Raw genomic sequence first — 12,018 nt, forward strand, 5'->3', positions numbered from 1 at the left:
AATTTTGCTCTTTTTGTGAGCTTCATTTCATTATCTGTTTAGTTTGGTGGGGGGGGGGGGGGGGTCAAAATTGTTTTCATTTTTTAGTTGTTTTTTTTTTTATTGATATGAGTTTCTTTAAATACAGATGGTCAGCTGATGGAGGGTGATAAAATTTATTGGCCAACTCAATCAGCTTTAACCACACGTTTGAGGCGTCTCATCACTGCATATCAGCGTACTAATAAAAACAGACAAATCCAACAGATACAGCCCACGTTCTCAGTGCCTGCCAGTGTCATGCAGCCTCTTTATGAAGAAGCCACTCTTAATCCTAAAATGGCAGCCAAGATAGAAAGACAGCAGAGGTAAGACAGTAGCACTAAATTTTTAATGTTAGTATCTAAATGTAGTTTTTCATTCCGAAGCCTCTTAGAGTGTGATTATCTCACTTTGTGAAAAACATATATAGGTAGAGAAGTTGGTCAAAGCAAAGTGCTTTTATGCATGCACACAAATATATCAAACAGATAAAGATCATTGCATTTTATCGTTTCTTGCACTCTTCGTACTTAATCATTATTCTGTTATTTATGAATACTGAGGTATTAAAAAAATGAAATTGCAGAGCAAACTCAAGAATTAAATTCTTAATAAAGCATACATTTAAGTTACGTGAAATAAAGTCCATTCTACCTTACTTTATATTGACATTTATGAAATGTAAGAATGTATGGAAGACAAGTCCTTATCTGTTTTATACAGAGGATGAACCCTTGCAACCACTCATATCAAAGGAGAAAAAAATAGTATACCTTTCTGCAAAAGACCTTGTTAAGAAGACAGTCATGCTACTCTCCCCCCAAAAGCTTTAACTTCTTAAAGAGGATAGACTACACTGAAAAGAATAGCAATGTTTAGCAGTAGCCTGGCCTCCTTGTTAAACCTGGATCCTTGGATCTTCTCTGGAAAATATATCTTGTTCTTTGGTATTTATTTGCAGCACATCCATCATAACCAGAGTTTAATTCATCTGAAACAAGATTTTCAATGTTCTAGATCTCTGTAAATACACTGTTTCAGTTACCTACAATTGCATCGTAACCCACTCCAAAATGTGGTGACTGAAACACCAGTTTTTTTTTTTTTTTTTTATTTCCCATGATTCTCTTGGTTGACCAGGTGGTTCTTCTGCTTCCCGTGTTTTGGGCCAGCAGGTAGGAAGTGGCCTCACTCAAACACCTGGCAGTTGCTGCTGGGCTGCCAGCTGGGAGCTTGAATGAGGGAGCATTCCCAGTGACAAAGGCAATAAAAGCTGGAGATTTCTTAAGGCCTAGTCTCAGCAATTATAAAGCATCACTTCTGCCACTTTCTATGGGTCAAAAAAAGTCACACAGCCAATGAAGTTTAAAAGAAAAGGGAAAGAGATTATACCTGTCCACGGGAAGAGCGGCAAAGAATTTATGGCCATCTTTAACCACATACATTTTCCCTTGGTCTGTCAGATCTCGATCAATCTTCCTAAAATACTAGTTTTCTCTTGATATTCAATGGCTCCTTATTTACTGTAGGTATAAAGTTTAAGTTCTTAAGCCTCAGTCCAAGAGTCTCTTCAATTTAGATGTCAGCATGCATTTCTTTTTTTTTTTTTCAACGTTTTTTTTTTTAATTTATTTTTGGGACAGAGAGAGACAGAGCATGAACGGGGGAGGGGCAGAGAGAGAGGGAGACACAGAATCGGAAACAGGCTCCAGGCTCCGAGCCATCAGCCCAGAGCCTGACGCGGGGCTCGAACTCACGGACCGCGAGATCGTGACCTGGCTGAAGTCGGACGCTTAACCGACTGCGCCACCCAGGCGCCCCCATGCATTTCTAATTCTATCCAGTACTATTTCCTCTGCCATAATATCCTACGTATTCTTGACTCAGTACCCTAGCTTATGTTGTTCCTATCACCTGGGATACCTTTCTTCCTCCTCTTTAGTTCATACCTAGCCCATCCTTCAGAGCCCAACCCCTGTCCTATCTCTTATATTAATTTTTCCTCAAACAGGCCAGCTCACAGTATTCTGTTTCCTGTACTCATATAGCACTTATCCAAATAAATTACTCATTATCACACTAATACAAGATGTTATAAGGACGTTTTTCCTTTCCCTGTCTTGTCTTCCTAAGTTGTAAGTTCTTTGAGGGTAGACACTGTGTCATATTTTTGTGTGTTCTGTGTAGTCTTTTAACTCATCCTTTCTATTCTATTCCTACTTCCATCACCCAGGTGTAAGCTTTATAAGATTTAATTGGTTTCCCAGGCTATTTTTGCAGCATTATTACATGAATCTTCTTAATGAAGCACTATGATAAAAATGTCCTGTTGATGTTTTTCAAAGGTCTCATACACTCTTTCTCGTTCTCACAATTCTATAAGTTAACTAGGGAAAAGTGTCTATAAGTTAGACTGTGTTTGGAGATTTGTGGTATGTGAAGGTAATATTACCCTCTTAAAATATCTTTAGGAGCTTTCAACTGAATAGAGACTATTTTTAGCCAGGCATATGGAGTGTTTCATAATCAGACCCCATTTCTGCCTCCAATATGAGCCATATCCTTGTCAAACTGGAATGCTCATCATCTCCCCCAAATGTAGATTACTTCCTACTTTGCTTATACTGTGTCCGCTTCCTAGAATTCCCTACCTGATCTTAGCCTTGTTCCATCTTAAAAGCCACTTACTTCTGTGATGCTTTCTTGATCACTCAGGTCTGAACTGGACCTCCCATCTTCTGCACTCTCCTAAAATCCTTGCTTCCTAGAATGCATACAGCTACAACATACCACCTTATACTAGGGATATGTTTGAAATGTTTCACTGTTTCCTTAAAGGTAGGGTCATCATGTCTTATGTAATCTTGTATCCTCTGCATATTTTCTTACGTAGTAGATGTGCAAAAAACTATTATTTTCTGAAGGGAAGAGAAGCATGGTTGGACAGATGAGTCAACTAGCATATATTTGCAAGGCAGTAGTACCCTTGCATTTAATCCTTTAAAGTGTTAGGTATTTGAAATGTTTTAAATTTTATTATAGTCATTATATTCAGCATTAATATTTATTTTAATGACCAGTGTGGCTCTTTCTTTAATCTGACTCAAAATAGATGGACAAGAAGAGAAGAAGCTGACTTTTATAGAGTTGTGTCCACATTTGGAGTGGTATTTGATCCTGACAGAGGCCAATTTGACTGGACAAAATTTAGAGCTATGGCTAGGCTGCATAAGAAAACTGATGATAGTTTGGAGAAGTATTTGTATGCATTCATGTCCATGTGTCGGAGGGTTTGTCGTCTTCCTTCCAAAGAAGGTAGGTATAAAACTTCTTTTTTTCCTGGTTTTGGTCAAAGAGGCAAAAATCCCTAAAATTCTGAAATTTCCAACTTTTTTTATGTCAATACTGTCTAATTCAACACATCAGTTATTTTTCAAAATTGTAAATTAACTATGTTCAGAGATTCCCCCTATTTGTTAATTCTGCTATTAAAGTTAGATCAAAAGAGAATAAAGTTGCACCTTGAGTTTTGAGGAATAGCCAGTGCTTATTCAATATTAGATTGATGATCGGGGGAAGATAGAAGATAAATAGTAGCTTCAGATAAACAGAACTAACCTGTAGTTTTAGTTCATCTCATAGGAACTGTTTTACAGGGTTTATTCAGTGAATAATTTTGCAAGGAATGAGGCCTCCTCTCTAAAGACATTTCAAAGAGTTTTAATAGGGAAAAAAAAATCACCCAGAGCCTTCAAAAAAAGGAGAACAACAACCAATCAGAGGTGCTAATGCTCAGCCAAGGCACTGGCAAGGCAGAATCACCCAGGAGAGTGACTTTCATCGTCTTTGAAGCCCAGAGAAATCACTCATCCTGTCAGCAATTCCTCTCAATCATGCTATTATAAGCAGCTGTCTCCATTCTTTGTTGAATATGATTTCTGACTGCTAAACCCAGTGGCTTCCTAATCCTATTTCGTAGTCAAAATATAAATTGCTAATAAAAGGACGTAAATTTCATGTGGGTTGGTTGGTTTGTTTTAATTTTATGTCCTAACAGATCTGTTGTCAGTCTACTGGATAGAGTAGCCCATCACTTGATTACCCAAATACCAGATAATCCAGAGTAGTCTACTTAAAGGTCTTTTGAGAGACTATCCATGGGTTTAAAGAGATAAAGCAAAGTATTGTGTCTTCTATTATTTATGGTTACTGAGAGGCCCTCATTTCTTTTTTTTTTTTAATTTTCTTAATTCCCAAACGATATAAAATGTGATGAATAAATTAACCACTTTGACTCCAGTTTTTAAAAAGAAAGGGTTAATTACTGACAATCAATAATGATCGAAAAGGTAGTTTTCTTGTTAGAAATGTGAGTGAGGTTTTACTTAGATCAGTTTTCCAAACTTCCTCAGCTCATAGATCCCTTACTGTCTCAGTAATTTTTCACAGCACCTGAGGCCAGAAGTTCTGTTTAATGAATAATTAGATCCAAACAACTTAAGTATTTGTTTCCAACAATCTAGTAATTGTTTGAAAACATAATAGAAGCTGAAAGAAAAAAAGTACTACTTTTCTTTCTTAAATAACCTCAGTTACTTACTAATGAGATGTATACACCTGTCAGGGACTATACAACTGTCACATCCTAGAGGTAGAATGGATATGCCCACTCTTGTTTCCTGTTCTACACTGATGATGCCCACTCTTGTTTCCTGTTCTACACTGATGTCTGCATGGTTTTTTTTTTTTTTTTTTGACTTTTTGTTCTAAACTACTTTCAGACTTTGAAAAAAGTTGCAAAAAAACACAGAAGTTTCCATGCATTTCTCACTTTGCCTCCCCTAAAGTTAAAATCTTACATGACTAATTACAGTATAATTATCAGACTAGGAAACTTAACAGTACAATGCTGTTAACTAAATTGAATGCCTAGTCAGATCTTACTGGTTTGTCCACTGATGTCCTTTTTTGTTCCAGGATCCCACATTGTATTTAGTTGGTCTTTCCCCTCAGCTTCCTACAGTCTGTAACAGACCCTCAGTTTCTCTCTTGTCTTTCATGACCCGATTGCATTGAGGTTATGCATTTTTGTCAAGAGTACCAGAGAAATGATGTGTCCCTCTCAGAACATATCAATGGGTTCATGATGTCAAGATAGCTAACACTGATGGTGTTGCCCTTGATTGCTTGGTTACAGTAGTTTATGCCATGTTTCTCCAGTGTAAAATTGATATCCTTTCCCCTGCAGTTAACAGATACCTTGAGGAGATACTTTGAGACCACACAAATCCTGTTTCTCCTCAAACTTCCACCCATTGACATTAGTATCCATGAGTAGATCCTTATGTGTAACAGCTTTTAATGTGGAATTCTGCTACAAGCAAGAACTGTTGTTTCCGTTTCATCTGTTGATCAATTATTTACTTATTCATATCAGAATGGACTCATAGATATTTATTTTACTCTATAGGTTAGAACCCAATACTCTCATTATTTTGATACTCAAATTGTTCTAGATTTGGCCACTACCAGCTCCTTTAAGTGGGCCCACATTATTTCAACAAGCCCCTGTCGATTTCTGAACTGCCAGTATCTCTGCCCACAAAGATATAACCGCATCAAAAGGAATATAGCAAGATCTAATGTTGAAACTGAGCCAGCTCAAGCCACTACTTCACATAGCCTTTGACAGTGTTCCTGCACTTCCCTGAAATTTTAAGAAAGCCTTAAGTGTTCCTGTGAGTTCACCACAATGCCCTGAATTTCCTTGGTGCAGCTAGAAATATGTGGACTTCTGTTTGTTTATCAGCTATGATTTAACAGTTTTAATTTGTATTTATAAATGAGTTCAAGTAAGTGTTTGTCTCTTTGATTAAGACACAGACTAGTGGGGTACCTGGGTGGCTCAGTCGGTTAAGCATCCAAATTTGGCCTAGGTCATGACCTTGCTGTTCCCCAGTTCAAGCCCGGCATCGGGCTCTGTGCTCCAGAGCCTGGAGCCTGTTTCAGATTCTGTGTCTTCCTCTCTCTCTCTCTGCCCCTCCCCAACTTGTGCTCTGTCTGTCTCTCAAAAATAAACAAACATTAAAAAAATAATAAAAGACACAGATTAGTAAGGACATAGCTCATAGGGAATTTTTTAAAAGTAAATTCATAGTTATATTAACATATTTCCCAAAAACATTACATTTTCCCCACTTTCAGAAGATCCAGTGTTATACACTGTATGTATGGATTTTGGTACTTTTAAAAACTTATATCTTTCCTCATTTAAAAATATTTTTAAAATTCTGGAAACTACACAGTGATATCGAGTAGAGTTGCATTTTAGAAGTTGCATTATTTGTTTAACTCTGTAATAAAGTGTTTCCAAGATTAATGTTTTTGTTCTTGTCTTAACATAGAATTGGTGGATCCAAATATTTTTATCCAGCCAATCACAGAAGAACGTGCTTCAAGGACTTTGTATCGCATTGAACTTCTAAGGAAAGTACGGGAACAGGCCCTCCGACATCCACAATTGTTTGAACGCTTGAAGCTTTGCCATCCAAATCCAGACCTGCCAGTCTGGTGGGAATGTGGCCCTCATGATAGGGACTTGCTCATTGGAGCTGCGAAACATGGGGTGAGCCGAACAGACTATCACATTCTTCGTGATCCTGAACTCTCCTTTATGGCAGCTCAAAGGAACTACAGTCAAAGTAAGATGGCTCCTTCAAGGACTTCTACCCCACTTTTACAGCAATATCAAGTAGCACTTTCTGCTTCTCCTCTTACCTCTCTACCTAGGCTCCTAGATGCTAAAGGTATTATTCTAGAGGATATGAAAGTTAAAAGTGAAAATCTTAAAGAGGAGCCTCAGTCTTCTGAAGAAGAATCTATGTCTTCTGAGGAAACCAGGACACTAATAAAGTCTGAGCCTGTAAGTCCAAAGAATGGTGTTTTACCGCAGGCCACTGGAGACCAGAAATCTGGTGGAAAAGGTGAAACAGACAGACGCATGGTTGCAGCCAGAACAGAACCCCTAACTCCAAACCCAGCTTCTAAGAAACAGCGAGTCCACAAAAGAGGATCCGAATCTAGTTCTGAGTCTGACTCTGATTCTGAGAGATCATCCTGTTCTTCCAGATCATCTTCTTCCTCGTCTTCCTCCTCCTCTTGTTCCGACTCTCGATCAGGCTCTAGTTCCTCTTCATCCTCCTCCTGTTCTTCAGCATCGTCTTCATCCTCATCCTCATCCTCTTCCTCATCATCCTCCTCCTCATCTTCATCAGAAGAAAGTGACAGTGAAGAAGAAGAAGTCCCAAAGCGAGGTATATGCATAAAGTGCTTTTGCTGTTTTAAGACATTTCAAGTGAAAATGAAAACGAATTCGGTTCACATAACTTAAGCATGCTTAAAATTGTTAACCTAAGTCTTATATGTACAGATTTTCTTAGAGAAGCACTATCGAAAAGGAAACTCGTGTTACTGGTGCACACTCCCTATTCAGTACTCAAGGCATTGCAAAACGGGTCAAACAGAAATTAGACATTTTGTACAATAATGGGTTTCTTTGTGATCACCTTCAGTTTAGTGTTCCTTTTTTTCTGAACATGCTGGTCAGTGAACACATCAAGATCATATTCTGTAACAGCCAGCAGGGTTCTTAGATTAAGCCATCAGACCAACAAGAGTATCATAGGCCCTCCTTGGCAGCTGTCTCCTCAGAACGACACAGGAACTACAGTTTGCCTGTAGAGGAGTGTCAGGTGGCTCTGTCCTTGCTGCAGCCCACAGTTCAGGTGCAAGGCAATGAGTTGATGGCGAGCGGGTGCAAGAGCCAGTCTGGCCTAAGGAGCCTCAGATCCTGCAGAAGCCAGCGTCTCTTGTGACGGCTCTGTGAGCACAAGTTTCAGGGTTGCCACAAGGACATGCCCCGGCGTACAGGTCCCCTCCTGAGAGGATGTCAGTGTACTCCTCAGGTTTTTATGGTCCCCTCAGTCCAAATGCACTTTATCATTCTGGAGTTTATATGTGTCCAGGGAGACAGACCTACAGGGTTAACTGAGGGTCAGATTTTCATGCAGAAAGGGATGTTTTGTTAACCCTTCCCCCTCAACCTCTTTAATGCCACTTATTTTGCTTTTGTGATAATTTTTTTAAACAGTGGGCACCGCATTGTATTCTAGGTGGATTTTTTTTCCTTTTTGGCCATTTGTTTTTACTTCTAACTTTTTCCTTTGAATAATTATATAAGATTTGAAAAGTATATATAAAATTGTTTTATGCAGTCTTTTTAAAACGGTTACAATTGTTCTCAGCAGAAGGTACCCCTCACGTGAAAGCCTACGATGAAGAAAGTGTTGCGTCACTGAGCACTACCCAGGATGAGACCCAAGATAGCTTCCAGATGAACAATGGGACACCAGAGTCCGCTTATATCTTACAAGGAGGATACATGCTAGCAGCCTCATATTGGCCAAAGGTAAATGAGTAATGTCTTACCAGAACAGATCATTTTTTGAGTATTTCTCTATGTTGCTTTCATGGTAGATAACTTACTGTGCGGAGAAATAGGTCACTACAAAACATAGGATGGGGACGCCTGGGTGGCTCGGTCGGTTAAGCGTCCGACCTCGGCTCAGGTCATGATCTCACGGTCCGTGGGTTCGAGCCCCGCGTCGGGCTCTGTGCTGACAGCTCGGAGCCTGGAGCCTGTTTCAGATTCTGTGTCTCCCTCTCTCTGTGACCCTCCCCCGTTCATGCTCTGTCTCTCTCTGTCTCAAAAATAAATAAACGTTAAAAAAAATTAAAAAAACAAAACAAAACAAAAAACATAGGATGGCATTTTGGTGTTAGCATCAGAAGTATCAACTACTGTTACCAAGTAAATAGGTGTGCTTGAATGTGTTTATTTCTCAACATAACCTTAGAATGTTTAGAATAAGAGATAATGGATGCTGACATTCACATACAATATTCAAGGGCTTGTTTATGAATGGGTGCTTCGAGCTGAGTCTCCTTAAAGAAATTTACCATAGCCATTTATGACTTAAAAAAAAAGTTCACTTGGGGCACCTCGGTGGCTCAGTTAAGCGCCTGACTCTTGTTTTTGGCTCAGGTCATGATCTCACACTTCATGAGGTGGAGTCCCTCACTGGGCTCTGCGCTGACGGTGCGGAGCCTGCTTGGGATTCTCTCCCTTCCTCCCTCCCTCCCTCCCCCTCTCCCTCTTTCTCTCTCAAAAATAAATTAATTAAAACAACCATTTTTTTGAAAGTTCACTTAAGTGTATATACTTTCAGTGGTAGAAGTTCAGATCGGATTAATGCAATTCTGTCAATGTGGCTAGACTAGTACAAGAGTACTTACCTTTAGGAGGGAGGTTGTGAAATGGGGAGGTGAAGAACTCTACTCTTACCTGCTTCTGAGTTGATTGAATTTTTCCAACGAACTTGTATTACTTGTATAATTATGAAAATAACAAGGCTGAGATACCTGGGTGGCTCAGTTGGTTAAGCATCCAGCTTTTGATCTCTGCTCAGGTCTTGATCTTGGGGTGTGGGTTCAAGCACCATGTTGGGCGTGAAACCTACTTTATAAATAAAAAATGAAATTACAGAAGACTATCTGTCATATATTTTTGGACTCCAATGGAAATTTGTACTTGAACTCTTACGGAATTACATATGTATGTGAGAGCATGTATACACACCAAATGCACATAGGTTGTACCAGGGTTAAATCCATCAAGGCCCTGAGCCATTTTATCTCCGAAGGGCTGGCCTGACTATGAAAACCACACTTAGATGTTTGCATGCTTTTCCAGGATCGTGTGATGATCAACCGGCTGGACAGTATTTGTCAAACAGTTCTGAAAGGGAAGTGGCCTTCAGCTAGAAGAGGTTATGATGCCAACACAGTGGCCTCTTTCTATACCACAAAACTGCTGGACAGCCCTGGCGCAGCTACAGAATATAGCGAACCCAGTGTACCCACACCCCCAGGCGCCGGTGTTAAAGAAGAACACGATCAGTCAACACAGATGTCAAAGGTGAAGAAGCATGTACGAGAAAAGGAGTTTACAGTGAAAATCAAAGACGTATGTTTATTTTTATTGCCCTAGGACCCGATTGCGATTGCGTGTGCAGCATGCTTTTTCTGCAAGTGGCTGCCTGCTCTCACTCTTACTTCCTTCACATACTTGTTTTCTGGTATTTGGATTGTTTTCTTTTTGATATCCAGGTTATTAGACTTGAATATCCTACTAGAAGGATCATCATTAAATGTTTCTCTACCTATACTTCTGAAAATAGTCCTGCCAATCAAGAATGCTTTCTTAAACAGTCTGACAAATGCTAATTGTTTTGGTTCTTTTGTATAATATTTAAATGGTATGTCAGTGCACTTTCTCTTTTAAACATTTAGCATGCTCTGTTCTCAGTAACATTTCATTTTTCAGTATGATTTTTGAAGCTAAATTGATTATTCGGTGTCTAATATGTGGGTTACGTCCTCTGAAATGTCCTATGAATAATGTACATAGAGAAGTATGTCTCAAGCTGATAGTGTTCCAATGTACCAGTCACATGTAAAACTTTGTTTTGCTCAGAAAAGTATGTAGTACCTGTTTTTTTTTTCATTTAAGACAGAAAACATAATATTCATTATAGAAATTGGTTGACGTTCTTTTTCTTTAGTTCATTTCTGAATAGGAAGATGATTAACGTTTCAGGGTTTTTACTTCACTTTTTCTAAGTAAAAAATTTCTCTTAATAACCTGAAATGGGTTCTTTTTTTTTAATTGTTTCTTTCTTGATAATGGTGTTTGTTAACAGGAAGGTGGTTTGAAGTTGACGTTTCAGAAGCAAGGGCTTGCTCAGAAAAGACCGTTCGACAGCGAAGACAGTGCCCTGGGGCAGCAACAGTACCTTGCTCGGCTTCGGGAACTGCAGAGTGCGTCGGAGACCAGCCTCGCCACCTTTCCCAAATCCGTGCCAGTATCAGGTGAATACGGTCACAATAATTGCCTCAGTAGGAAATATTCCTGCTGTCGTTTCCAAATCCTCTTTTATTTATTCTTCTAATAAAAAGTCATCTATCCTCTAATGTCGGGGTCTCTTTTAAGTCTGTAATCAGTATAATTTTAGTTCTTAATAAATACCTGTTGAGTTGTTTAATATGACATTTTAAAGCAGGGTGCAGTTTTATTTGGGGGATTTAAATATTTGGGTGGAAATATTCTGTCGAGTCCCTTTATGCAGGTAAAAGCTCAAACAGCATTTCAATATAAAACCAATGATGAATTTGAAAGCAAACACCTGAACCACAAATGAATGGTGATTTGTAGAGAAGGTTAAAATGAGAAGTTTTAGAAAGACTTTAGAGACAGTGTAATCCAGTCGTCTATAGGATACAGGAATTGTCATGACTAGTCCCTGAAAGACAATCTTTCATTCTCATGGAATATTTACAAGAAAAAGATTGTTACTACCTTAAACAGCCCTTTATATTACTGGGCAGCTCTAATTACCACAAAATTCCTTCTTACTTAGAAGAAAATTTTGCTTGCAATTGTTTTTTCTCAGTGATTGAGATTCTGACTTTAAAGGCGTCACAAGGGGTGCCTGGGAGGCTCAGACGGTGGAGCGTCTGCCTCTTGGTTTCAGTTCAGGTCATGATGTCGCAGTTCATGAGAAGGAGCCCTGCATCAGGCTCTGTAGTAGATGTGGAATCTACTTAACATTCTGTCTCTCCCTCTGTCTGTCTGTCTCTCTGCTCCTCCCCCACTGGTGTGCATGCTTGTGTGCTCTCTCTCTCTCTCTTATAAGTAAATATTTTTTTTTAATATGTAAATGTCTGACTCTTAATCTCAGTTCAGGTCATGATCTCACAGTTTGTGGGTTCAAGGCCTGCATCAGACTCTGTGCTGACAGCATGTAGCCTACTTGGGATTCTCTCTCTCCCTCTTTGTGTTCTCCTCCCCACTTGTGCTCTCTTTCTCTCTCAAAATAA

The 12,018-nt window shown here is 39.2% G+C and overlaps 1 protein-coding gene across 11 annotated transcripts in view; it reads left to right on the forward strand.

Annotated features, from left to right (window-relative positions):
- The window catches only part of CHD9 (chromodomain helicase DNA binding protein 9), a 233,508-nt gene that overhangs the window by 203,247 nt on the left and 18,243 nt on the right, over positions 1 to 12,018 (forward strand). For 7 of the 11 annotated variants that reach the window (XM_049621122.1, XM_049621121.1, XM_049621127.1 and 4 more), the window contains 6 exons: positions 128 to 347; positions 3,134 to 3,336; positions 6,426 to 7,334; positions 8,325 to 8,488; positions 9,833 to 10,105; positions 10,842 to 11,010. In XM_049621122.1, the coding sequence (XP_049477079.1) occupies positions 128 to 347; positions 3,134 to 3,336; positions 6,426 to 7,334; positions 8,325 to 8,488; positions 9,833 to 10,105; positions 10,842 to 11,010 (1,938 nt within the window). The remainder of the gene's footprint in view (positions 1 to 127; positions 348 to 3,133; positions 3,337 to 6,425; positions 7,335 to 8,324; positions 8,489 to 9,832; positions 10,106 to 10,841; positions 11,011 to 12,018) is intronic. The other 4 variants (XM_049621124.1, XM_049621128.1, XM_049621123.1 and 1 more) reach the window with 3 other exon arrangements.

Source organism: Panthera uncia (genome assembly GCF_023721935.1).
Source record: "Panthera uncia isolate 11264 chromosome E2 unlocalized genomic scaffold, Puncia_PCG_1.0 HiC_scaffold_19, whole genome shotgun sequence".
NCBI lineage: Eukaryota > Metazoa > Chordata > Mammalia > Carnivora > Felidae > Panthera > Panthera uncia.